The following is a 25,933-nucleotide window of genomic DNA, read 5'->3' as shown; positions in this document are numbered from 1 at the left end:
CACATATGACCCAACTATAAGTTCAACGTAGGCCATTTAGCCCCTGAAATAAGGAAAAAACAAGAAAAACAAGAAAAACCAGAAAGAACGAGCAAAGCCATGGAACGAAGAGGAAAACTGCGGGGCCCATCGCTCCACATAAATAATGGGAGTAAACAAACTCTTATGTGTGACTGATTCAGGTTTGGTCTGTATAAATGCATCTATCCATCTCTATATAGAAAAAAAATATATTATAGTAAAAAAACCAGGATAAATTGTGTTAAAAATATTTAAGAAATAAAAAGTGATGTGTGAGCCAATGAATGTGTTGATCATCGCCAGTCCCGATTTAATTTAAACAGGGCGGAGAAACACAGCCCTTCTTCCACTCTACAACTCTTTCCCCCTCATTTGTTTCATTCTAGGAGGCGTGCATGAACGCCAGGAGTCCTAGACCATGACTGTCCCCAACGAGAGTTCCGAGGATGTCAATGATTTCCTTCAGCGCATCCGGGAACTAGGCGAGCGCCGCGACAAGGAAGATGACGAGCGCACCAAGAAACTAGAGGAGGAGATCCTGCAGGGTCGGAAGGAAAGGCAAGCCCGGAGAGCTGGTATATACTCCCTCTTCCCCTTCTCTGCAGGCAATGTCCGCATAGTCACGGCATTTGCTGCAGGTCGACAATGTGCTGATATCCGGATGACTCAAAATAGAGCGTGCACGATCACTGGCCCTTACCGACGATTCATCCACCCTCAATATCGCACGACTGAGCGCTTCATCTATCAGCGCCCGGTCTATCGACCCCCGGAACACCTCGAGCCAACACCGCAAACGCCGCAAACGCTAGAACCTGAGCCCCCAATCCCGAGCGCTGTGGATTCGAGTCAAGACATGGAGCCCTCCGATGCCGACAAGCGGCGCGGATCAATCCCGGATCTCGGAATGGATTCTCCCTCGCGGGCACGACCACCCTTGTCCCGCAGCCGTGCGGGGACTTTGTCATGGCAGCAACGTCCCTCCTCGCGAGATTTCGGCATGTCACCCGGTTCAACATCCCCAACTCGCTCCCCAACTCGCGCAAGCCACCTGAGAAATTTGTCTACAGCATCGGATGAAAATACACTATCTCGACTTCAATTTGGGTTCCCGCGGCCCTCGAAGGATGCTGTGCTCCCTCCATCACCGGACCGCGGGGCTGGGTCGGTAGCACACAGTGGGAAGGAGGAACAGACGGATAGCCAAACAGACGTGGGCGCGGGGCCTCAAGAGCCGGAAGTGGGTGAAGAATCAAGTACCGAACTAGATAAACTCGAGGCAGTAGAAGAGAGACCATCGTCGCCTCCGAGAACCGGTTCTCGCGATAGCAACATGAGCCATCGCTTCTCTGTATCATCGGTTTCGGCCACGGGGTTGGGGTCGCCAGTGCACCTGTCAGAGACTCCGAAGCTCGAGCCTCGACAGAATGATTCCTCCTTCGAGGAATCTGTGTCGCCCTCTCCAACCCAGCGGCGGATGTCACCAGAGCGAACGCGGTCGACCTCACCCACCAAGGGCCTGGGAGGCTTTGTTCAGAGTGCTATGATGAGAAGATCAGATAGTGTGTCAAAAAGGTGGAGTGCGCAAACTCCGCAGGGGCTCGGGCGGTCAAATTCCATTGTGTCAAATCGCAGCAGTGTGGCAGGTCCAAGTTTGACTGAAATGACCCCTCCAACCCTTGGGCGAATCGGTCGTGAACCTTCAACTCTCCTGCAACGACCAGGCTCCAGCCACAGTGAGGCACCCACCGAGACAACCGAACGACCAACCACACCTGCGGATAGAGACAGTGTGAATTTTGAAAGTCCAGCAAAATCATTCCGACCTGGTCACTCTCGTTCTGCTAGCTCTGCTACCGCAGAAGGCAGCGACGCTCAAAGTCCGTTTGTCTCAAAAACAATGGACCCCAGGCGCTGGAGCCCCAACAAGGCTTCTTGGTTGGAGAGTGCCCTCAACCGACCAGAGCTACCACGACAAACCACTAGACCCCCGTCGCAGCCCAACTGGGCCAAAGACCGGCAGTCGCGAGGTAGCGTGGATTTGGGACGAGTCAACAATTTCAAGGAAGTCACCCCTCTCGGTTTGATGCGAACACCCCCGCCAGGAACTCAAACGAAACTACCTGGTGTCTCTGGTCCATCGCTTCCTACAAGCCCTATTAAGGATGGTGTTCCTGAGTCTCCATTAGGGTTCCCTCTGAAGAAGATTGGTGTCTCTGGTCCATCGCTTCCTACGAGCCCTGCTAAGGATGGTGTTCCCGAGTCTCCATCAGGGTTCCCTCTGAAGAAAACCGGGATCTCTGGTCCATCGCTCCCTACAAGCCCTCTGAAGGAGGCAGTCCCTGAATCTCCGTCTGGATTCCCCTTCAAAAGGCCAAGCATTTCGGGTTCATCACTTCACAGGAACTCCGTCTCAGATCCTCCCTCGGAATTCCCTTTCAAAAGACCTGGTACCTCTGGAGGGTCAGTCAGCGGAAGCCCTGAAGGCAAGCTTAAAGAAACAGTACCCGAGTCTCCCTCGGGATTCCCTTTCAAAAAGCCCATCAGCTCGAGTTCATCACTCCACAGAAACTCCGTCTCAGAGCCGCCGGCGGAATTCCCACTCAAGAGGCCCAGTGTCTCTGGTTCCTCGGTTTCTGGAAGCCTTGCCAAGGAGACTGTTCCTGAATCTCCATCAGAGTTATCCGTCAAGAGACCCAGTATTTCTAGTCCCTCGATCCCTGGAACTCCCGAAGCCAAATTGAAGGAGGTAGTCCCACAATCTCCGTCAGTTCTCGGTAACCCTGACGCCGTACAAACAAAAGAGGAAACACCAGCTTCTCCATCACCTGTCGAGGAAGCTCTCAATGCTCTCTCAGGCGGCGCACCGGCGGAGGAACCCAAGTCTTCCTCTCCCGCTGAAATGGAGAATGAATCGCAAGAACTACCGGCATCTGAAGATTCCGAACCTCAATCTACTCCCACTCGCAGGGCCCCTCCCGACTCATTGAGCCCCAAACCAAACTTTTCCATCTCTACTTCCTCGCGGGGGCCCATTTCACCTAAGGCGAAGCCACAATCTCCTGTGCTGGACTTCCGAGCAAACCTACGAAAGCGCGAAGTCGTGAAAGATAACGGAGATAACAAAGAACCGGAATTTAAGAATGTATTTGGGCGCCTCAAAAAGACCGAAACTCGCAACTATGTTGCCCCTGATGAGCTCAAGGGCAATATCCTACGAGGCAAAGCTGCTTTGAACAACACCGGTGGACCAAAGAAGACCGAGCGAGTTGATGAATTTAGGAAGAGCCTTGTGTCACGCAAAGATGAAATGAAAGCCGGCGGAGGCTCCATCAGACGGAATACCGCTGGAGAGCAGGATGCGCCGCCAAAACCGACCGAGGTCGTGCCAGAAGCAATCGCTATGCGACAAAATATGACCCGAGCAAATAGCATTAAACAGCCACTTGTTGATGAGCCGATTTCGCCTGCTAAAAGCTTTGGTTCTCGAGCTTCGCAGGATAGACCACCATTGTCGTCTCCGACTTCATCTTTCAAAGGCATCGTTTCATCACGAGCTTCTCAGGAACAACAACCATTGTCGCCATCTCCTGCCAACGATGAGCCGGGCTGGCCCTTGAAAGATACCAGTGCCTCGCGAGCATCTCAAGAATCACAACCATTGTCACCGTTTCCTGCCGATGATTCCATCGATGAGGAGCCAGAGGAGGCAATTTTAGCGGCGAGCGACTACAAGCAAACTCCCGAGGTGGTAGCTTCCGCGAACCAGGAAGAAACCCGTGAAGCCGTGGCACCAGTCGAGCCCACCATAGTGAAGATGCAGGAGCCTTCAGTCAAGACACTCCGCCCAGTCCGTCAGTGGCCACCGGCACCTGCCGCAGAGGCTACTGCAACTCCAAGTCTGGCAGCTAAAAGCAAATTGGCGGGCCGAATCAACCCTGCGCTAGCTGGCCTGCTTTCTCGTGGCGCCCCTGCTGGCGACGGACCGAAGAAGCAGCTGCCAACCCCCGTCTCAGCGCAGAGTAACCCTGCTTCGCCATCTGCGCCTCTCACACACTTTACGAAGGGTCGTGCCAGAGGTCCGAAGAGACGACTTCCCCAGACAACTGATGTCTCGACCCCGTCCGCTCTGGATGATACTAAGGAGGTTGGTGCTATTTCATGCTCTGAAGCCACCCCGTCACAAACTCCTATAATCCCTATTGAATCCTTGGACATCGATTCGGAGTACCTGTCGCAGCCTGATGAAAACCCTGTTCCTGACATCAAAAACTCCCGTTCAGACAGCGCAGTCACCGAGCACGAGCAATTTCCGGAGGTAAACACTCCTCCCCAAGATACCCTCGAACGCGATACGCCCCAAAGTGGATTCCCGCAAGCACTTCAGACCCGTTCCCTAACAACGGATTTCGACATTTTCTCCTCTGCCAATCTTGAGGCGACACCCAGGGACCCCGAAAGCCCTGGAGAGGTGAGTCCATCAAGCGGACCACCTGTCCCGCCGAAGTCCGATTCTCCCACGTCCCCCTTGCCTGCAACGCCAAAGCCACAATGGGGCCAGCAAAACCGGTTTGCGTCCTCATCGCCGTCCCCTCTCCGAACAAGTCACAAAGAGAACCAAATGGATTTACCTATGAGCCAGGAGAAAAGCATCCCCGGTGTTACCGTCGAGTCAGCACGTAGTTCCGTCTCACGGCCCATGAGCCATCCCTCCCCGCCAGTACCCCCTAAAGACGGTGATGTTATGCTCCACAAGCCAACCGATCCGCGCAGACTTTCAAGAAAGATGTCTGCCCCATCACTGGTTGCGCAAGCTAGTGAGGCACGTGAGGTAATTGCGGGCTTCTTCAAGACATTGCCCGACGCTCGAAACCGGATGGACATTGATCCCCAGCTGATCTTGATGCGCAAGCCGGACGATGTAAAGATCAGGACCGTGAAGCTACAGATCTGGGAACTCACCGGTGATGGGAGGCGTCAAGAACTTCCTTCCCACCAGGAGTACATCCTATACCAAGGCAGCATGTATCTCTGCGTGCACACATTTGAGTCTGGACGAAGCAGCACTTCGGAAGTATACCTTTGGCGTGGAGATGATGTCCCTGACGCCTCGGTGGAGAATGAACAGCCCTTCGCACGCAAAGTTGCTCGTGAGAATAGCTCCAAGTTGCAAGTCATTCGGCAAGGCAATGAGCCCAAGCGGTTCATCCAAGCACTTGGTGGTATTATGATCACGCGTCGGGGATCCAGCTCTCGCCACAATTCATCGGCCCTCTACATGCTTTGTGGCCGGAAACACTTGGGCGAGATGACCTTCGATGAGGTGGATTACTCACTGCGCAATCTTTGTTCTGGTTTCCCTTACGTTGTCTCTGCTCCCTTTGGGAAGCTCTACCTATGGAAGGGCAAAGGCAGTGGCCCTGAAGAGACCGGTGCAGCTCGACTTATTGGCATGGATCTAGGTCTGACTGGGGAGTTTGAAGAAGTCACCGAGGGCGAAGAGCCCGAGGATTTCTTCGATGTCTTCGCAGGCCCCAGGGAGGCCGCACCGCACATGTGCCAATATCACTGGCAGCTCAAGCCGAAGTACAACCACTTCGGCACGCGACTTCTCCGGGTCGACCACGAACTGAACCCGCCAACTCGTTTCTGGAATATCCGCCGTCCGGGCTCAAGTTCACCAGTGGTCAAAGCCAACGATTGTATTCAAGAAATCGAGCCATTCTGCTACCGAGATATCACCGAGAAAGATGTTTATGTTCTGGACACCTTCTTTGAGATCTACGTGTAAGTACTACCCTACAACAACGCCCTCTCCTCGACTAACACTAATTCCTCTCACAGTATTATCGGCGACCAAGCCTCACAGAAGCCTGCCGATTTCGCCTCGGCAGTGGTCTTCGCGCATGAATATGGTATCCTTGCCACATCCCTCCAGGACCGGCCATTCATCCCAAAAAGTTTCGTGGCCCTCGGCGGCGTCCCCGACCGCTGCCAAAGCGCATTCCGCAAATGGAACCCACGTGCCCAGCATGCGCCTTTCGTGTTCTCTCTGGATGTCGTTATCGAGGCGATTCGATCACCAGAGGAGAATTGAGTGAGATCTTGTGTTTTTTTATCTGATTTTTTGCGGGCTTCTGCTTTGGATTTGTGCATATTTCGGTTTGTACAGGCTCTACAGAGCATTTCGGAGTCCTGTGTACTTGTGCCATATTTGCGCCATAGAGGAAACTGGAGCATCTGGGGAATCTGGGGATGTAGATAGGTGGTTTTCGCATTTGAGGGTGTATTTAGGCATGATTTTAAGAATTCAAGTTTCATACCGAGGTTGCCTATTTACCTAGGCTTATCTTTCTTTTTTTATAAATTACATATATAAATTAAAACATAAAACATCTGATTACTCGGACATTTCGGGCATCTAGTAGTGGTTTAGTATTCCGTATAGGATTTATCGACGGGAACGGAGCAACGGAGGGACGGAGATAATAAAAAAAAATCATCCGATCTGGAATGTCGCCATCTCCGATCTCTTGATTGGCGTTTGTAAACTTCTCCTTTCTTACATATGTACATTCTACTCTCCCTAATGGCAATGTGAATAGTTGAGCCATGGACCCCTCCATCCTTCGCGAGCTCTCGAAGCTCGACCCCGCGGTACCGTTCCGCTCATCGACCGATCATCTGCATCACACATGGGCCAAGACATTCTTCTCGCGCCCGGAGTTGTACATCCGCCCACAAACCATTCCAGAGATCCAACAGCTGGTGACTCTCGCCCGTCGCTGTCGTCGCCGCATCGTAACAGTCGGCAGCGGCCACTCGCCCTCCGATTTGACTTGCACCTCGTCATGGCTTGTCAACCTCGACAACTTCAATCGCATCCTCCACGTTGACCCGTCAACTGGCTCGGTAACCGTCGAAGCAGGCATCCGATTGAGCGAACTGGGCGCACAACTGGAGAAACATGGCCTGACACTTGAGAACCTGGGCAGCATCGACAGCCAATCCATAGCTGGCGTCATCGCCACTGGCACCCACGGCAGCTCCCTACGCCACGGCCTGGTGTCGGAATGCATCGACTCACTCGGCCTGGTACTCGCCAATGGCCAGCTAGTACGCTGCAGCCCGACAAACAACCCGGACCTGTTCCGCGCGGGACTGGTGTCGCTCGGAGCGCTCGGAATCGTCGTCGAGGTCACCTTCAAAGCGACGCGCACGTTCAATATCGCCTGGCGCCAGGAGCGGTATTCGCTAGCTCGCGTGCTGGACGAATGGTCGACGGGTCTGTGGACATCGCATGAGTTCGTGCGCGTTTGGTGGCTGCCTTATGAGAAAGGCGCTATTGTCTGGCGTGCTGATAAAACCGACCTCCCGCTGCGCGCTCCCCGAAAAACTTCTACGGCGACTCGCTAGGCTACCACATCTACCATAATCTGCTCGCGCTGTCCTTGTACGTCCCGCGCATCTTGCCGTGGGTCGAATGGTTCGTCTTTGGTATGCAGTACGGCTTCCGGGCTGGGTCGACCGTCACCGAGGCCGTTGAGCCCGCGCGCTCGGGATTGTTGATGAACTGCCTGTATTCGCAGTTCGTTAACGAATGGGCTCTCCCGCTGGAAAAGGGCCCCGAGGCCATCGGTCGGCTTTCGGCCTGGCTGCACGGCGACACTGAGACCGCGCGCATTCCCTTCTCATCCAAGGGGCTATACGTGCACTGTCCGGTAGAAGTACGAGTCTCCGATACCTCGCTGAACACCAAGCCCCGCCCATTCCTAGACCCGACGTGTCACGACGGCCCGACGCTCTACCTTAACGCAACGCTTTATCGTCCATATCTCCGCGACCCGCCGTGCAAATCACGCTACTACGAAGCCTTCGAATGGCTGATGCGGGAGATGGGTGCGAAGCCACACTGGGCGAAGAACTTCCACACATTGAACTCACACGAGCTGGGCACCGCGTACGGGTCAGACATGGAGTCGTGGATGAAAGTGCGTTCAGAGGTCGACGCGGCCGGGATGTTCGTGGGCGAATGGCATCGGCGCCACCTGCCGCTGGAGCTCGGGCAGGGAAGCGAAGCACCTGAGGGTGAGAGGCTGCCCCTCCTGGAGCGCGAGCACGAACGTCGCAGGGTAGACATGAGTGGCGTCGGGGATGGCGTCGAATGGGTAGGGGATCGCCGATGGCAGGTTCAGGTTAAGGCTCAGCGACACTCCCTTGATGCGCTGTATTTGGAGAAGAGCTTGTACTCATTACCGCCAGATCACTCGTCTAGTCCGTCTGGTACGGCGACCAGCGAGGAGAGCTTTGATTTGCTTGCCAGGGGTGAAGCGAGCATCGTGCTCCCCCCCCGATGGACCGGGAGAGTGAGAGGAGAGAAACCAGGCTCCCGTCGAAAGCAAACAACCTCTTGTTTTTCGGGTGCAAGAGTAGTCCTGATTCTTCCGTTTCTTTTGCACCTGCTGATCTGTTGGCGACTATTCTGACTGGTCCACTCCAGGGCTGTGTTGGTGCTTATTGGCTCTAGGAGCTAATTTGGTGATTTCCCGCATCACTTTCGTATTTCTTCTTTCTTTTTTCTTCTTTTCCCCTTTTTTGTTCCAAGCAATTTAGGGTTCATGGTTAATTCCATTGGGCAAATCTGACATCCGAGGATGTTCAGGCTTCGAATTCTTGACGCCAACTGTCTCCCAAAAGCGAGGGCTTTTTAGATCTCCTTCCTATACGGAGTAGATCGCTCTGATATTACACATTGCATTTTCCCCTGCTTTTACCCTTGTTTTGCCTTCTTTTTCACCCCCCATTTTCCACTTGCCATTCCCAAGGCAGAGAAATCTTATGGCCTCGTGGTCTCTACGCACTTGAAATTGGAATCTGTCGGTGAACGAGTGGAATGCATGCATGTTTGATGCAGGTGCTCGTACCAAGTCGTTCCATAGCGCTAACTTTGTATGTCTGCTTTTTTTTGGCTTTTGAAAATATGCATACAGCAATCAATAGTCGATAGTCGATAGTCCACTCCATTCTTGTACACACCGTGGCCAATTTTTACATGGAATCGTCCATATCTTGTTTTTATGAGATCGGGGAGAAAGAATCACACTGTGTCCATGTCTCTGTCCTTGTCCCTTGTCCCCTGTTCCCTGTTCCCTGTTCCCTGTCTTGTCGCAGCTGAGAGACCTTGAGATGGTCCATGTACGGAGTACTCGACAAACCAATCTTCGACGCATTGCACAGGTCCCATACAGCTCTATGAATTTTATTGCATTCCACGGTCTAGACAACTCGGTGGCAAACCCGAGATTCAGTATTGATGTTCTGTTCAGACAATATCGTGGGGGTTTGGGGTTGGGGGTGGAAAATGAAGAGAGAAGTACAGTCAAGTGTACTCCGTAGATCAGTGACACACTGTATGGTATTGCAGCTCGAGCTGAGCACTGTGCTGCCTGGTAGGTATACTTAGTATACACATATCACACATACTTACACCGCCACACACACAGTTAGTACAAAAAGGAAGTTGATCAATGCAAAGATCTAGCCTTGACAACTGTTCGGATTAGGGCTGCTTCTTCCTTGGGGATCTGATCATAGCACACTGGGTCTGATTCTGTGCGAGAATGCAGGCAGTACCAGGGTAATATTGTACGAAAGAAATAGAAGAGTGTCATGTAGGTAGAAAAGTAGAAAGGGTAGAAAGGGTAGAAAGGGGAGTAAAGGGGCCCTAATAGGATAGAAATGTTAATATCATCAACCCCGCTTTGTATCAGGAAAGAAAGTACTTCCTATTGTCGCTCTCCTCAGCCTCTTTTTAACTCCTTCAACTTCTTTCTCTTTTCAGAGGCTGAGGGAGGGAGCCACCTGACAGTGTAATTGTCTACATATTCTCTGGCATATCATGTTGTACCACGTTTCGGTGCAGCTGGCAAGGATGTCATATGTCCTTTTTCACCGACTTCTTTTTGGACTCTTTTATTTTTATCTCGCATTGACCTCTTCACAGCTGCAGGAGGAAAACGATTGGACATCATCTCATTACAAAATCTCGGAGTTGGCCTTTCCCAATCTCCAGGCACGTGTGTTGGGGGTCTCTCTGACGTGCAGTGTCAGCATTCGAGAGGAAAATCGTGTGACAAGGAACGTTACCTCCCTATGGGCTTGATCGTCTCTGTATTTTCCTGCCCAATGACTAGGGTGATCTGCCGAATTCATGGACTCACGGCTCGGACCGTGTCATTGTACTGATCTCTAGGTACCTAAACAGTCGCCTAAGTGACTGCCTACTTGTCTGCATGCCTACATGCCCTGGGATCAACCGCATGCCACCCTCGTCACCCTCGAACGCTTTGAACAGTCTCTCCACGTCACTATGGCCAAGGGCTTCTCTGCTGATGCGGGGGACAACTTCTCTGCACCTTTGATAATCATGATATCAACGTTTGGCCCTGGCGGCTGAAAGCCCGTTTCATTATCATCCACCCCACCTGCTCGATTCCTTTCTTTTTCTTCTGTTTTTCCTTTTTACTTTGCTGGTCAAAGCTCTCATTTTCTCTCTCCTTCCTGATCTTGAAATCTTGTTCTCTCTCTTCCTTTCTTTCTCCGCCATTTCTACTCTTGCATTGCAATATCTACCTCCCTTGCTTGGTTTCTAGTGGGGTTTCCAATATGATACAATCCACCATGTCGTGGCAGCCAAAGCTTCGCCCCAAGGGCTTCCCGCATAGCATTGACGACTTTGCGGCTGTGGCTTCGTTGTCGGAACTGGAGCATCGGGCCCGGACTGGCGAGGACAAGCGCGACCAACGCGTCTTCCGGGTCAAGCGTAAGCATGTTTTGAAGGCCTGTGATAGATGTCGCGTGAAGAAGACCAAGGTATGTCGACTGATATAGCATAAGGATTGCGATTTGACTAACCCATTCCAGTGTGATGGGAAACAGCCTTGCAACCGCTGCTCGGTATACAACCACCCTTGTCTATTCCGTGAAAGGAAGGCCACACAGACCAAAGTATACTCCCGAGGGTGAGTGCATGCACAGAATCTCAAGCCACGCATGTCCTCAGAATCTCATAGACAAACCACACATAGATTCGTCGAAATGCTCGAATCCCACCATTCCCTGGTCGTAAAAGCCCTCCAGAAACTCTACAAGTTCTGCATCAACAACGAAGGCTTCCCAGGAGATCCCCTCGCCGAAGCCCCAGACGGACACCCTCTAACACACGCAATCCTCGACCGCCTAGGGCTAATCAAACAAGCCGAAGAAAACGCCGACGAGCCAGACGAAGACTCAGAGGATCTGCGCTACCTACGACTGCTATCAACATCCACCGAATGCAGCGTCACAGCAGAGCCCTCACCAGAGCCAACAACACCCCCAGAGCCCTCGCCAACCCTCTCTCGTCCACCATGCCCAGTCCCAACACCCATATCCATGCCCAGCCGCACCACTACGGCCACAAGCTGGCAGTGGGATCTCCAGCCCGCCCACCAGACGAGCTACAGCTACCCAGAGGCAGGGTACCACGACCTAATGGCGCTGCAGCAACGGCCATCCATGAACGCGCCGGACATGGGCGCTGATATCGCGCCCCATGTTGATCTACCGTCTGCGTCTTCCGGGCTTCCGCATCATCCTCAACATGCGCATCACGAGCCGCCGTTCCCGTATGTCCTGAATGGATGCTGTGATGCCGGCACTCCCCAGCAGGATGTTAAGCCCGTGATGGCGAGGTTACCGCCCGGCATCATGGCTGAATCTCATACGCATCCCCACCATCTTGCTGGGAATCTCTCTGCGGAGATGATGGGTGATTTCAATTTCCTGGCGCATGACTCGACGTTTTATCCTGGGTTTACGCCCGGCTGGAATTTTCCTCAGCGGTAAATCTGGTAGTATGATATGATGGACTTGTCTCTCGTCTTTTGGAGATACAGTGCCTTTTTTTTCGGTTTTGGTTTTTGGTACAAGCTGTTGAGCAGCTGATTTCATTTCACTTCTTATCTATATTTCTTCTTACCATTTCGCTTTCTCTTTTCTCATTCTCGTCATGATGGCTTACATTCTTCTCCGGCTCTTTTTCATCTTTTTTTTTCACTTTATACCCCCCACATCTGAATTTGAACATCTTCATCGGAGCATGGAGCACGACATCCACGCAGGATTATAAGATTGGAAGATGTCTGGCACATTGAGCCCCAATCCTCCTTGATAGGTCGCTTTTTTCTCCCTCCCTTTTACTTCTCGCGTTCAGCCAGGTCTTTCTTTGAATCGTCATTATTGATCTTGGATTTGGATTTCCTTTTGATTCTGGTATCTAGTTGGAAAGAGTATCGCCCTATCAATTTAGGTACTAGTTCTTATGCCTTTGATCCTTTCCGTTTTTTTCTTAGCGCTAGTATTAGCTTTTAGGTAGACCCTGTTGTGTATACTAGAATGGGTTGGGGTGGTTACTTATAATGAGATATAAGATATACACGGTTTAGCATGGTATGATCATACTACAGATAAATCCCACGATGGAGATTATCTGGCATGAAAGGTCAGTCATACTTCCCAGTTATGGTTATATTCCAACAATACCAACGATTGTGGCCACAACAAGTTCCAATGAAATGCAAAGCAACCCGTACACGATACATCCCATCCCATCTGACCTACAACCAACCCCAACCCAACCCCACACAAAAGATAACACAGAAACCCCGAAAACTGCCTCACACCAGGTCTTGATCTCGCACCAAGTCATACAGTGGTACAATACATGCACCACCTGACACAGATTCATCTAGCATCAACCCAGAAAAGAAAGACAGCCGCCGCAGCAGATGTCTGAAAAGTGTTAGGAGCGCGCAGATCAAATAAGATCAGATCAGATCGTAGATCGTAGCAAGTGCGTGTGTCATCTTGCCTGTTCGGGCTGGGGGCTGGGGAGGGGAGGACTGGGTTGCGTGAGGAGGGTTTTCTGTGGAACTTGAGGACATGCGCTTCTGTCAGTGGCTGTTGGGGTTGTTTGTGTACCCTGGTGTATGTACTTTGGTGGATGTACCGGGATATATAGGGATGTAGATGTAGATAATAATCTACCGATGTATACATCTAGGAGTTGGAGATGTGGTGTGATATGGGACAGGGAATAACATGGGACATTGCATATAACATACATACCAAGTCAAATGCTGTATCATGCTATCTCCCTGTCATTCTTGGTGAAAATATGTTGTTCTCTTACAATCTTCTAATTTCCTTGGTCTATTATTCTATTATTTATGAGAAACAAAGAAATAAAATATACATATACACGCATATATATGTACCGGTTACAAAGAAAAACCAGCTCGAGAAGAGGAATTGAAACCGTTGAATAAACCAGAGAGCTCTTGTGTAGCTTGGCTGTGTTCTGTTCGTAGGCCCCTAGGGTCTTGTGTATGGAAAATGTACAAGATTTATAGGGGAACGCAAGGAATAAACAATAGCAAGAAACCTTCGACGGAGTAGACAGAAGTCAGTCAACCACTCTTATAAGCAAAAAAATAATGGAGACCTCATCATTTTCAACATAACCTCCAATCATGATTATGATGTCCATTTTGATACCACACTGGAGACGTTCGCACCTTCCTAATTTATGGATAGCTTCATGCCACCTTAGGCCACAACTTCTCAAAGAAGGACCTAGGGAGTTCGCTGAGCCAGATTTTGAACAGGACCTTATTGATGCCATTCTCATTTCCGTCTGATGTATTGTCGCCAACCGATATTCCGAACTTCTAAGTATTGAAACTGCCATGACTCGCAGCAAGAAGACTGTCGATTTCCTCACGGACATGAATGAGAATCGAAGCGAACATCTTTGACGGTTTTTGGCTCGTTATGAAGGAAAACATCATTGAAAGTGGCATGTCAATTACAACCCGTTCGACGGGAGAGTAAGAGGATCTACCATTGGTTACTTGACCAGTGTTACCTACTTGTCAGTTAGGTATAATTACGCTATAGATAGTCAAAAATATATCTAAGATAAGCTGGAACCAAATAGATCGAATATGAAAGTTCTCGTTACCTAAAAATAGAGGCTGTAGAAGGGCCGACTATGCAACCCCCCGGCTTCTTCCGCCTGCCAAGGGTTTGGCGCCAAGGGTTGGCGCCAAGGTGCGCTCCTGCCAGCGGAGTTTTGCTGCTTCCATGAGTGCTTTGGTTCCGTCTATTCGGTTGTTTTGGCAAGGGAACAATCAGCCCAGGGAAGTACGCAGACTTTTGCTTGACGAGACAAACTCACCGCACACTGATGGAGCAATATTGTGAAAGTGACACAAGCTTGGAATATTCTGCAACGTCCTGGATCTTGGCAATTCTGCGCTTGCGGATACTATGTAGTAATTCTTGGTATTCTAGGACCCAATATTCCAGTCATTGGATGAGCCCCGACCTGCGTCCGATGTCTAGCAAACGTGAGGTGACCAGCCTAATACCTTGGCGCCTGTCCATCAGCCCATCTCTTCCAATGAACCATCCAACGTGCATGGCTACCAAGAGATCAAACCTTGGAAGTCATGGGCCAAGACTCTGGGGCATCTCCACACTGTGTTTCTCACACGAGCAGAGTCTGAGCTATCGCTTGAAAACTAAAGAACTACTTTCCTCCCGCACAAAGAGCCACATTTTAGTCAACTATCCAGCCCGTGATTGCCTCGAACAAAAGAGTCAGACGGGCAAACAGCTCGGTAGTCATCATAGCAAGCTATCTACCAACCCAAGAACAATCTTCAATGCTAGAGGAGAAGCACGACATCGCCCCCGGCGACGGGTCGGGCGGCAGCCCACTAAGCCAGCCGGCTCATACGCTCCCTTATGAAGCCGTGATCAAGGAACTCAGCACTGGGCTGGACGAGGGTCTGGCTCCCGAAGAAGCAAGCCGTCGTCTGCAGCAATATGGTCCCAACAAACTGGATGAAGGCGAAGGTGTATCGTTGGTCAAGATTTTCGTGCGCCAGGTGGCCAACGCAATGATGCTAGTAAGGGCTCACTGTCCTTCGTGTTGATATCGCGAAACTCCTTGAAAGCTCTCAAAATCTAATACAATTTGTTTGTTGCAGGTGTTGATTCTGGCCATGGCGGTCAGTTTTGGAATTCAGTCGTGGATTGAGGGCGGAGTAATCTGTGCTGTCATTGTCTTGAATATCATTGTTGGATTCTTTCAGGAGTACGCCGCCGAAAAGACTATGGAGTCGTTGCATTCGCTGTCTTCCCCGACGGGAACTGTCTCGAGAGGTGGACAGACATTCTCGGTGCCGTCATCGGAAATCGTGCCGGGTGATATGGTCGAGCTTAGAACGGGAGATACTGTTCCAGCGGATATTCGGTGAGTTTCCTGTTATGGTGTAACTCCGATTTGGTGCCATTGGGGCAGTGGTTTGCAAAATTTCTGACACATATCAGCCTGGTTGAAGCAGTCAACTTCGAGACCGACGAAGCCCTCCTGACTGGCGAGTCTCTTCCCGTCCAGAAGGAATGCGACTCGACGTTCAAAGATGATACTGGCCCTGGAGACCGCCTTAATATTGCCTATAGTTCCAGCACTGTCACTCGTGGTCGTGGGCGTGGTGTGGTTGTCAGTACAGGCATGTTCACGGAAATCGGATCTATTGCCCTCGCATTGCGGGCCAGCGGCAATAAGCGTCGTCAGGTCAAGCGTGGTCCCAACGGTGAGACCAAGAAACGTTGGTACGTCCAGGCCTGGAGTCTCACCTGGGCGGATGCCGTGGGTCGATTCCTCGGTGTCAATATCGGAACGCCCTTGCAGAGGAAGCTGTCAAAGCTGGCCTGTTTACTATTTGGAATCGCCGTTGTGTTCGCCATTATTTGCATGGCTGCAAACAAATTTAGCAGCAACACTGAAGTCATCATGTATGCTGTTGCAACCGGTATCAGTATGATTCCGGCGTGCCTGGTGGTCGTGCTCACCATCACTATGGCAGTGGGTACCAAACGCATGGTCGAGCGGAACGTGATTGTTCGCAAATTAGACTCGCTAGAAGCGCTCGGTGCCGTCACAGATATTTGTTCCGATAAGACCGGTACATTGACTCAGGGCAAGATGGTTGTCCAAAAGGCATGGATTCCGTCTCGAGGGACGTATTCCGTCGGCCCATCCAACGATCCATTCAATCCTACCGTCGGAGATGTCACCTTCAGCCCTATATCTCCTTCGCAATTAGATCATGAGAATGAAAGTACCACTACGGAGAACGCCGAAGGCCTGGTCTCGGGAAACCGCCAGCTCGAAGACTTTCTGGACGTTGCCTCAATGGCCAATCTCTCTCATGTGTACAAGTCCGAAGAGGGCGAATGGAACGCGAGAGGTGAACCCACAGAAATTGCCATTCATGTTTTTGCATCGAGGTTCAATTGGAACCGCGACCGCTGGGTCAAGAAAGGCCAGGGTACAGTATGGCACCAACAGGCTGAATTCCCATTCGATTCAACTGTTAAGAAAATGTCTGTGATTTTCAGCAAGATCACTCCACAAGAGACCCGGACAATGGTGTTCACCAAGGGTGCGGTCGAGCGTATCGCAGCCTCATGCACCTCTATCATCTGGGACCAAGATTCGTTTACCCCCGTGCCAATGACCGACGACCACCGCGAAAAGATCATCCAGAACATGGAGGAACTCGCCAAACTGGGACTTCGGGTCTTGGCTCTGGCCCATCGACCGTACACTACTCAGACACAACTGCTCGAAGATGCCGACCTGAATCGTGAAGATGTAGAGAATGATCTATGCTTCCTAGGACTGATCGGTTTGTATGATCCTCCGCGCCCTGAGACGGCGGGCTCAATCCAGGCCTGCTACCGAGCTGGTATAGTTGTCCACATGGTCACTGGCGATCACCCTGGCACTGCCAAAGCGATTGCCCAGCAAGTAGGAATCCTTCCTACTAATTTCAATGCCGTGGCGGCTGATGTTGCGGACGCCATGGTCATGACTGCTAGTCAATTTGACAAACTCACTGATGAGGAAGTAGATTTACTTCCGACTCTGCCTTTGGTCATTGCACGCTGTGCCCCGCAGACCAAGGTGCGCATGATTGACGCACTTCATCGCCGTGGCCGCTTTGCAGCTATGACTGGAGACGGAGTTAATGATTCTCCTTCGCTTAAGCACGCCGATGTTGGTATCGCTATGGGACAGGCAGGTTCGGATGTGGCTAAAGATGCATCTGATATCATTCTCACGGATGATAACTTCGCCTCGATTCTCAATGCCGTCGAGGAAGGTCGTCGTATCTTTGATAATATTCAAAAATTCGTGCTTCATCTATTGTCAGAGAACATCGCTCAGGCCTGTACCCTACTTATCGGATTAGCTTTCAAAGATGCTGATAATCAATCCGTCTTCCCTCTTTCACCGGTCGAAATTCTCTGGATTATTATGATTACATCGGGTATGCCTGACATGGGCCTTGGAATGGAGGTGGCTGCCCCTGACATCATGAACCGTCCTCCCCAGAGTAAGCAAGGCATATTCACCTGGGAGGTAATCATCGACATCCTGGTATATGGTATCTGGACCGCAGCACTCTGCCTGGCGGCATTTTCTGTCCGCGTGTGGGGATTCGGCGACGGCAACCTGGCCCGTGGCTGCAACAAGGAGTGGTCAGAAGAGATCAAAGACTGCGAACTGGTCTTCCGAGCACGTGCCACGACGTTCGTGTGCTTGACTTGGTTTGCGCTTTTCCTAGCTTGGGAAATGGTCAACCTGCGCCGGTCGTTCTTCCGCATGCAACCAAAATCCAAGAAATACTTTACCCAGTGGATGTACGACGTCTGGCGGAACAAGTTCCTTTTCTGGTCCATCATGGCCGGATGGATCACGATGTTCCCTATCCTTTACATCCCCGTTTTGAACGATGTCGTCTTCAAACATAAGCCTATCACTTGGGAATGGGGCATCGTGGCGGTCGAGGCTGTCCTGTTCTTCATCGGTGTCGAAGCCTGGAAATGGGCTAAGCGAGTCTTCTTCCGTCGCAGAGCCCGAAAATATCCGCAGTTGACTCCGTTGGAAGAGATCCCTGAGCAACTCTAACAAATGCTTTCCCTGGCCCGACATCAAACGGGGCCGGGGAACAAACCGCCACATTGTCTTAGCACGCACACATCATGGGAACACACTTACTGGGAAAACTGGGACATCATTTTATGGGGATTGTGGATATCCGGAGGAGGTATTTGCAATGGATCGTGGGAAGTTTGGGCTCAGGGACTGCGCTGCCCCCAGGGGTTGCTTTTCTCGCCCACCAAACATGTACATAGTTCATCGACCAAGGTTTATTACCGGGTTTTTTTAACTAAGAATGGAAACAAGCACGATGTCAGTCTTGTAATGGATAAACCATACAATAATAAGATGGGGGGAAGTGAGGCGTAGCCTAAATAAAAAGAGAGCATTTCAATTGGTAATCCCCAGGGCCGGCATGTCAACGATCAAATCAGGGTTAATGGCATGTCAGTTAAGTACCCTTTTCGGGCAATTGGTCAAAATCAACGTAATTAAACCTATAATTCGGGCAATGCTACCTAACTGGTGGTCGGATGTGCGTCATTTAAAGTCCTCGTTAAGGATAGAGGCTGCATAAGGGGCCGACTATTCTTGCAGACGGGGTGAGAGGTGAGAGGATTGGCTCAAAAAGAGTAATACATTTATTCAATCCAGACTTGACTACTCTATTTTAGACCAAACTGAAAGTAATCCGGCTGATTAATCACTGTATCGCGATAATCGGGAAGACTTAGACTTACACAAGCTCATTGCCCAGAAGAGTAATGAGTTCGTAGACAGCGAAGTTGAATCACATCGCCATACCCAAGTCACTCCATAGCTACCCGATGAATAAAAGAATTTGATAAAAACCGAGAACGCCTTAGTAGCAATAGTAGGCCTAAGCCCGGGACATGGGCAAGGCCAAGGTCCAGGGTTCAGATCAAAGGCCAATGTCACACATACACATCACACAAGCTGTGAGTACAATCGATCAATCAATGCATGAGAAAGGGAATCAATCCTCGTCTTCCGTCTCTGTGTCGGTGTCGCTGGTATCACCCGCGTCGCCGTCGGTATCACTCTCGCTGGAGTCGTCGGAATCCTTAGACTTCTTCTTAGGTGCTTGGCCTGTCTTGATCGCCTGCATTTGGCCGGCGATTGAGTCTAAGAGGGAGGATTAGTAAAAGCGAAACAAGTAGTTTAGTGGGTAGTAGCTGAGAAAGACTTACCCTCGTCTGGCTCGCTGATGTCGTCTTCCTCTTCCACAGCGACTGCCTTGGCAGGGTCGTCAATGTGCAGCGTAATTTGAGCCGTGTTGTCAAGACCCAGGTAGCTGTCACAGATCATGTGGAGGATGAAGGTGAAGTCGCCGACCTGCGGGGGAGCCTGGAATTGCATCTTGAGAGTCTGGACGTCGAAGGTGGGCTTGCCGGCCTCGTCGAAGATCGGCTTGTCGAATGTTGTAAATGTGAACGGTGGCACGGCCATCTTGCCCTGCTTGCCGTCTGCTAGGAAGATGTTCCAGCGAGGGGAGTGGTCGCGTGCTAAGTACGGTGCGTGGGCCAGCGGCGGCTGGATGGTTTCAATCTTCGCCTCAACCTTCTTGCCATCCACCAGCTTGGTGGTGCGGTTCTTGGCTGGCTTGCGACCCATCAGGGCCTCCAGATCGTCCTCATCGGGGTCAACGTCCTCCAGGTCGAGCGGGTTCACTGGCGGCACGGATGTACTGCCTGGCGGGATGAAGCGGGCTTTTACTACCAGCTGTACCAGACTGCTGGGTGTGATCACCTTTTCTCCCATAACCTTGAAGAAGATCCGCTCGGGTTGGAGCATGGGGAGTTGCTTGGCAACGGACACGGCGTCGGTATATTGCTTATCAGAGAGAAGACCAGCACCGACAGTAAGTCTGCGTCGCTGAGCCTCTGGCAGTTCCATGTACCTTTGAACGGTGAGATGTTCCTTGGAGTCTTCGCCCTCTACGGACTTGACAATGGCATCGGTGAAGTTGGGAAGTTGCAGCAGTGGTGATGAGCCCGGGGACACGGCCTGAATCAGGTTCTGAGACGTTTTGAAGGCACCGACGATCGGTCCGAGGTTACCAAATGCAAGTGAAATAGCAGTGAAAGCTTCAGTGAGAGCAAGGGCGACTGGGGCCGCTTCATATTTTTCTGCGGAGGCTCAGTTAGTGGTATGTTTCAGAACATCATTGGGAATTTTCTTACCAGCATCCAGAGAGGCATCACCAAGATCAATTCGGCCAAGATAAGCCCATAACAAAGCCAAAGCCTTTCGACGAGAGGAGCTATCCAACTGCTTCAGCGCCTCACGGTCCTTGGCCGTAAGGAACAAGTTATCATCTGCCAACACGCGCTTCTCGAGCTTGGCCAGGCCAGACTCGGCCCGAGTACCCTTGAGCATATCATTGAATTCCTCGCCGGACGACAAAGCGCTGACAATTCCAGCTTCGGTAATATCGTCCTTGTACTCGCGGAAAATGTTTCCGGCACTGGCAACAAGAACACGCTCCTTTGTGTAGCGCTGAGATCCATACCACCACTTTCCGACGATATAAGGCAGAAGCACACCCAAGAGGGCACCATAGACCATTAAAACGTATTTGCCATTGCCATCCATAACAATGAACTTGGGAAGGGCAATACCGATGCTAAAGCTCTGCTTGCCGTCGGGGTGGCCAAATTGGAGGTAGTTGTTTCGCACCTCCTCGTCAGTGAGAGCTTTATAGGCCTTGGTGAGCTCCACGAAGCGCTCGTTGAGCATCTCGACAGTCTCATTCTTAGCGGGGTCGGGGCGAATTTTATCGGGGTGGAAGATCAAAGACATGCGCTTGTAATGTCTGGAGATAGCTTTCTCATCGGCGCTCTGTTTTCCGAGAAATTTAGTCAATTGAAATCCTCTGAGAGTATTAGGCGGGGACGCGCCGAACTAAATAACTCACCCTAGAGACACCCAAAATATCATAAGGGTCGTATGCCTTCACCACTGTCCTGGCGGTGACGAGAATTAAATAGACCATCCATGCCATTACGGCATATCCGAGGATGACCGTGATAATGCGCTTGATTCGGCGCTCTTTGCGCAGGCGCTTGCGCTTCTGCGCGTCGATGAGGTCCGCATGTTTAGGTTTGAAATCGGATTTGATGCGGGGAGCGGTATTCTCAAGCTCTGTAGATCACATAAAGCGGTTAGGGCCTAGAAATACATATGGTCTAGTCTTGCAAAAGCTCACCTTTGCTAGGTCGTAGGAGGTTATAGGTGAGAGGGAGAGTGACCAGGCCGGTCAAGGTGAGGATGAAGAAGGGGAAGAATTGTCCCTAAAAGCCAAAGTTAGTGCTACTACTTCTTTAACGGATCAAGTCCCATCCTTACCTGCTCATCATAGGTGTAGTCTGACGACATCCTGCGGCGGGTTCAGGGTACAGACAGCGGTGGCCGCTGGCCGCGGAATTTAAAGATCGTGTTGTACAGGGCTGTTGACGGTAGCCACTTTGAACGGTCAAGAGAACGCGTTTGGATCGTAGAATTGCAATAAGAGCCTACTTAGAGCCCAAAAGCCTGGCTCACAAGAAACAAAGGAGTGATGTAGGGTGAATCAATATCGCACTTCCTGATCTGGTGATGACCGTGTCCTCAAGCAGGGTCCACTCACCGCCTGCCTTAAGTGGGAGTCAATACATGGCAGTTTCTTTTGGGCGCTACAGGCGGTGAAAGGACAGAGTGGAGATCCACAGGCATATGATGTTTGCTACTACGTCTGTTGTATAGTATTGTGCACTGTTGGTCTATCTTACCTAGGGATGATACATGATAGCTTTCTAAGGTTTCTTTGAAGGTCAAGGTATTTTTCAAAATATGTTCATAATTTTTGGTGTGAATGAGCTCAAGGCTGCATATATACTGATTTTAAATACACTCTAAAAGAGCGACAGTGATGATCGAATATCCAATCAAAATCACATGCTCCAGCCTTAACCATTTACTTTCTGTTTAGAAGTATGACAGAACAAATCCATCGCACACAATTCTCCCCTCATAACAAAGATAACCGAGACCTCCCCAGTCTGCCCAGAAAAGGAGTTCAAGCATCAACGATTCGAGGTCGGACGCAAACTCAACCAATCTAGCCAAAGCATGGATACGAGGTATCAGCCAGAAAATGGCAATGACTCATCTTCTCATGTGTGCGATATAATCAGTGGACCAGAATCCACACGGCCGGGTAAAGAGGGACCAATCCAATACCTCGTGAGAGAGGCATCTTCATTGCTGCAAGTCGGGGACCCGGAATAATCCGTGTGATCTGGCGTTCTTGCCACTTCAGTATGGTGTAGGCGCATTTGCAGTGGCCGACAGAAGACGCAGTGCGTCGAGTTGTCGGTTGATTTTCGATGGAGTTTTTCTTTTGTTTTATTTGTCGAACGCGGATTCATCAACGTCGCAAATTCGTAAAATCGTTTTGGGGGTTTGTCTTTTTCGTTGACTGAAAAAAAGAGAGGCGAAACAACCAGTCAGGTTTAAGGTTCCAGACGTTGAAGTTCCCGTCTGAACCTTAAACATTCAATCTCCAAGGGCCTGGCCACTCGTTCTGAAAGAGATGTTAGGATTGGTGAAAGGAGACTGATCCATGGATACTCACGGGTCAATGTAGTCGAGTCCACCGAAGTACTCAAGCATCCGGTAACAGAGGCTCACATCGTCCCCCGGCTCTCCGCCAAACAGACGACACTGTGCTTCTTCCAGCCAACCTGATTCCAGCCGCGAGGAGCGCTCACGGGTCTGCCAGGCTGTATACCCATATTGCCATGATGGGGCGAGGGTAGCTGCCGGAGATCCACGTGAAATGCATGCGTCGGGAGAGTTGTCGGCAGACACAAGGGCGCAAAAGCTGTTCTGAGGTGTCCGAATAGGTGATTTGATTGCCACGGGCAAGGTCGGATGTTGAGCGAGAACAGTATGAGATATAGTGTTGTGATTGCTTGAACGACGAGTGCGGCGTCTATTATGCCTCTGGCCCATTCTCAGAAGTTGAAGAATATAGGCTCTAAGCAATGGGGAAAGAACTTTTGATATAGAGGGGAGCGACCATCACCTCCTGGAAAGGATGAGATGAGGTACTGAGAGAAAAAAACATGCAATATGCAGCAGGGGGTGACTCTTTATAGAGTATGCCAAGTGAGTCACTTAAAGGAGAAAAATGCAAGACCCACTTTTTCTCGGTGGGACCATCCCGAGAGAAGATCACCTTTGATCACCTTATGGCTTTAAAAAATGGCGCCAGCTCCAAGGTCCCTCCCCTAGGGAGTTCTAATTGGATTAAAGGGCGTGATATTCCTCATCAAATGACGGTTTTACCATCGCGTCATTCGAGGACCCCCAGAGTGAGTAATTATTAAACTTTAGGCATGCTATTTTTCAGATGAGGTGATTCTTAGAAATGAGTCTCAATATATGAGCCATAAGGTTAAATTGCAAAACAAAAAAATCGAAACAAAAAAAATTGAAACAAGAAAATTGAAACATAAAATGACGACTCCATACTGCTGTGTCATGGGGTGATTGGAAAATTAAGGGCCGATGCCCGATTTCCTAATTATTGCCGTGCGGACCGAACGGCGATCACATCAGGCAACAAAGAGCCTTGGAGCTTCCCGACTTTACCCTAAACTGCCCTAAACTGCCCTAAATCAGCCTATAAATGCACCCCAAATATTTGAGTCATGCAGGGTCCCGGAGGCTTCGTCATTCTCCGGTCTGTTTAGGCAATTTCTTGGGTAGCAAGGGATGTTTGAATTTTTACACCTTGCATCGAACAAACGCACGTGTGCAACGTGTTCAACGTGGAGAAAATTTCAGATGCCTCCAAGCCACAACCTTGGAAGGCAATAAAGTATTTGAGTCATTTAAGTATATTATTAATTTTTTTCTCGGGAATTCGGGAAGCTGAAAGAACCGCTTGACTATTGACTCAGATTTAATAATTAATGGAGTGCCTGATCTGTGAGGACTCTAAATATAGCCTTGAAGACTGAAACTTCAAGGTTCCCTAATGCTCCTTTGACTCCTTTGACTCGCCTGAGACAAAGAGAGAGCAAACAGAACAAACTCAACTAAACAAATGCAAACATCTTGATTTCTAGACTCTCCCTTGCAGCGAAGTCACTAAATTCTGGGTCAACAAACGCACTGTGCGGTACTGTGAATCCTCCCTCATCCACTTTGGAGCTATCGAATTGCGTAAAAATGAGAGGTTCATTGGGTTGTTGACCGCCGAGATAATACCATCTCTGACTCGGACTAAACGCATACCGCCCGAGTTCATTCCACCCATTTGGCAGCGTTAAACGAGTGGGGATACCCTCGTCTTGGATATTAACAGATCTCCAGTCACAAACCGTGAGGGGGTCTCTCTGGATGGCTTTCAATGGCCGCCAGACATTGATAATCAAGACTCGGCCAGCGAGGAGACGCTTACGCTCCCGCTTGTCCGGAACAAGCCTCTTTAGGTTGTGAAGTGCACCCCTAGTCGTGAAATCCGAGTGCACGCTGTGCGCCGGGGCGCGGTTGCTAGCGAGCAAGGCCCCATCTTCTGCGAGGAACCGAACCCGATGCGCAAATGTGACTGTCCTGGTAGCACCAGTTCTGGGACATTATTCAGCTTCTCGAATCAGACATGTTTGTTCCGAGATCGGTACTGACATTTTGCGAACTAACGATTCCGTCTGAGGGATGATCGTATCCTTAACATGCTCTTTGTCCGAGACCCTGGCGAGCTCAGGCATTTCATGCAACAGGTATACGAATCCGTTCTTGTCAAGGGTGTAGGACGATTCCTGCCCCCGGATATCTTGCACCTGCACCTTATGCATCTCAGCCAGCACCTGCATTTTCTTGAGCTTATCATCCGGTTTGCCCTTGGTAAGGTCGACTTGGACACCGTTGTCAACATCCAGGCGTCTCCAGAAGCAGAGGTCTGTGTCGATGTGCCTGGCTATGTATTCGGCGTGTTCTACCATATTGAATAAGGAATCTCGATATCGGAAGCGAGGATTGATAGGTTTGTCCGAAAATAGCACTACTCAGGGTTTATAGTGCGGAAATGCAGGCTTATAAGTACCTTCATTGTGGCGAGGGTGAACCATCAAGACAGTCCCGCGAGATCGGATTAATGCGCATAAACTGGGGGGGATGCATGGTGATCAACGTTGTGTACTATGTATAGGGCCCCTGTTGGGAGGGGTGTTATGATCGCTTCTAAGTTTATCGGCGCTCAATGGAGGTATGAATACGAGTACGAACCCGAAGTTACATCGTTAGCTTATGATTTTTTGAATGCGCAAATCTGTGATTCGTCGTCTTGTTCGTATAACACTCGTTCTGATGGTAATGTGGTTCAGATTTCGTTAATCGCTAGTCTATCTAGGACTTGTCTAATAACGTGAATATATACTAGCCATCGATGCTGGAACAGGAATAGCAAGGAATGATATACATACAACCAGTCTGTCTTGTAGGATATTTCAAGAAATGGAAACCTCATAATTGTACTAGGAACCGATCACTGATGCGTCACCAACACAAGACCTTCAGTGAACCCATAAGATAGAACAGGGTAAAGACAGGCCATGCCGAATTTTGGCGAGTAGTTCTAGAATGTGATATATATCTATCAGTCGTAGCTAGAAAGCCCCAGATGATGATAGAAAGAAAAATAAAACATTCCATCGAGTCGTGTAACTCTGGCGAATGAATTAGTTGGAGTAGGTAGACTCAACCCATCGCTCGGCCTTGGCCACCATCAGGACTCGCCGAGTTCCCCAGATATCACGGATACAGTGCGAGATGCCGTGCAAC

At 50.3% G+C, this 25,933-nt stretch overlaps 8 protein-coding genes across 8 annotated transcripts; 5 read left to right on the top strand and 3 right to left on the bottom strand.

Moving 5' to 3' along the window:
- Positions 1–439: 439 nt before the first annotated feature.
- N7471_003788 (putative gelsolin repeat protein) lies at positions 440–6,343 on the top strand (the record flags this gene model as incomplete). Its single annotated transcript, XM_057276508.1, has 2 exons — positions 440–5,808; positions 5,866–6,343. The coding sequence occupies 2 exons, from the start codon at positions 440–442 to the stop codon at positions 6,116–6,118; spliced, it is 5,622 nt and encodes a 1,873-aa protein (XP_057136118.1). The 3' UTR covers positions 6,119–6,343.
- Positions 6,344–6,633: 290 nt separating this feature from the next.
- N7471_003787 (L-gulonolactone/D-arabinono-1-4-lactone oxidase) lies at positions 6,634–7,437 on the top strand (the record flags this gene model as incomplete). Its single annotated transcript, XM_057276507.1, has 1 exon — positions 6,634–7,437. One exon carries the CDS (start codon positions 6,634–6,636, stop codon positions 7,435–7,437), a length of 804 nt encoding a protein of 267 aa, XP_057136117.1.
- Positions 7,438–7,520: 83 nt separating this feature from the next.
- N7471_003786 (uncharacterized protein) lies at positions 7,521–8,507 on the top strand (the record flags this gene model as incomplete). Its single annotated transcript, XM_057276506.1, has 1 exon — positions 7,521–8,507. One exon carries the CDS (start codon positions 7,521–7,523, stop codon positions 8,505–8,507), a length of 987 nt encoding a protein of 328 aa, XP_057136116.1.
- Positions 8,508–10,701: 2,194 nt separating this feature from the next.
- Positions 10,702–11,907, top strand: N7471_003785 (Zn(II)2Cys6 transcription factor domain-containing protein; the record flags this gene model as incomplete). Its single annotated transcript, XM_057276505.1, has 3 exons — positions 10,702–10,893; positions 10,945–11,042; positions 11,109–11,907. The coding sequence occupies 3 exons, from the start codon at positions 10,702–10,704 to the stop codon at positions 11,905–11,907; spliced, it is 1,089 nt and encodes a 362-aa protein (XP_057136115.1).
- A 2,882-nt stretch (positions 11,908–14,789) lies between these two features.
- N7471_003784 (cation-translocating P-type ATPase) lies at positions 14,790–18,109 on the top strand (the record flags this gene model as incomplete). The annotated part of the gene is made up of 3 exons (XM_057276504.1): positions 14,790–15,035; positions 15,117–15,382; positions 15,460–18,109. The coding sequence occupies 3 exons, from the start codon at positions 14,790–14,792 to the stop codon at positions 18,107–18,109; spliced, it is 3,162 nt and encodes a 1,053-aa protein (XP_057136114.1).
- A 583-nt stretch (positions 18,110–18,692) lies between these two features.
- On the bottom strand, positions 18,693–21,675 carry N7471_003783 (J domain-containing protein). The gene is made up of 6 exons (XM_057276503.1): positions 21,452–21,675; positions 21,312–21,396; positions 21,021–21,247; positions 20,287–20,944; positions 19,294–20,232; positions 18,693–19,228 (listed from the first exon to the last, which is right to left on the bottom strand). The coding sequence occupies exons 1-6, from the start codon at positions 21,479–21,481 to the stop codon at positions 19,080–19,082; spliced, it is 2,088 nt and encodes a 695-aa protein (XP_057136113.1). The 5' UTR covers positions 21,482–21,675; the 3' UTR covers positions 18,693–19,079.
- Positions 21,676–21,921: 246 nt separating this feature from the next.
- On the bottom strand, positions 21,922–23,351 carry N7471_003782 (uncharacterized protein). Its single transcript, XM_057276502.1, has 2 exons — positions 22,719–23,351; positions 21,922–22,667 (listed from the first exon to the last, which is right to left on the bottom strand). Exons 1-2 carry the CDS (start codon positions 23,096–23,098, stop codon positions 22,640–22,642), a joined length of 408 nt encoding a protein of 135 aa, XP_057136112.1. The 5' UTR covers positions 23,099–23,351; the 3' UTR covers positions 21,922–22,639.
- An 838-nt stretch (positions 23,352–24,189) lies between these two features.
- Positions 24,190–25,095, bottom strand: N7471_003781 (uncharacterized protein; the record flags this gene model as incomplete). Its single annotated transcript, XM_057276501.1, has 2 exons — positions 24,190–24,721; positions 24,779–25,095. 2 exons carry the CDS (start codon positions 25,093–25,095, stop codon positions 24,190–24,192), a joined length of 849 nt encoding a protein of 282 aa, XP_057136111.1.
- Positions 25,096–25,933: the final 838 nt, after the last annotated feature.

The sequence above is a fragment of the Penicillium samsonianum genome, assembly GCF_028829775.1.
Source record: "Penicillium samsonianum strain IBT 33392 chromosome Unknown utg000003l_segment0_segment0, whole genome shotgun sequence".
Lineage (NCBI taxonomy): Eukaryota > Fungi > Ascomycota > Eurotiomycetes > Eurotiales > Aspergillaceae > Penicillium > Penicillium samsonianum.
The sequence above is the reverse complement of the archived record's forward strand: the minus strand, read 5'-3'. Positions and strand labels throughout refer to the sequence as shown.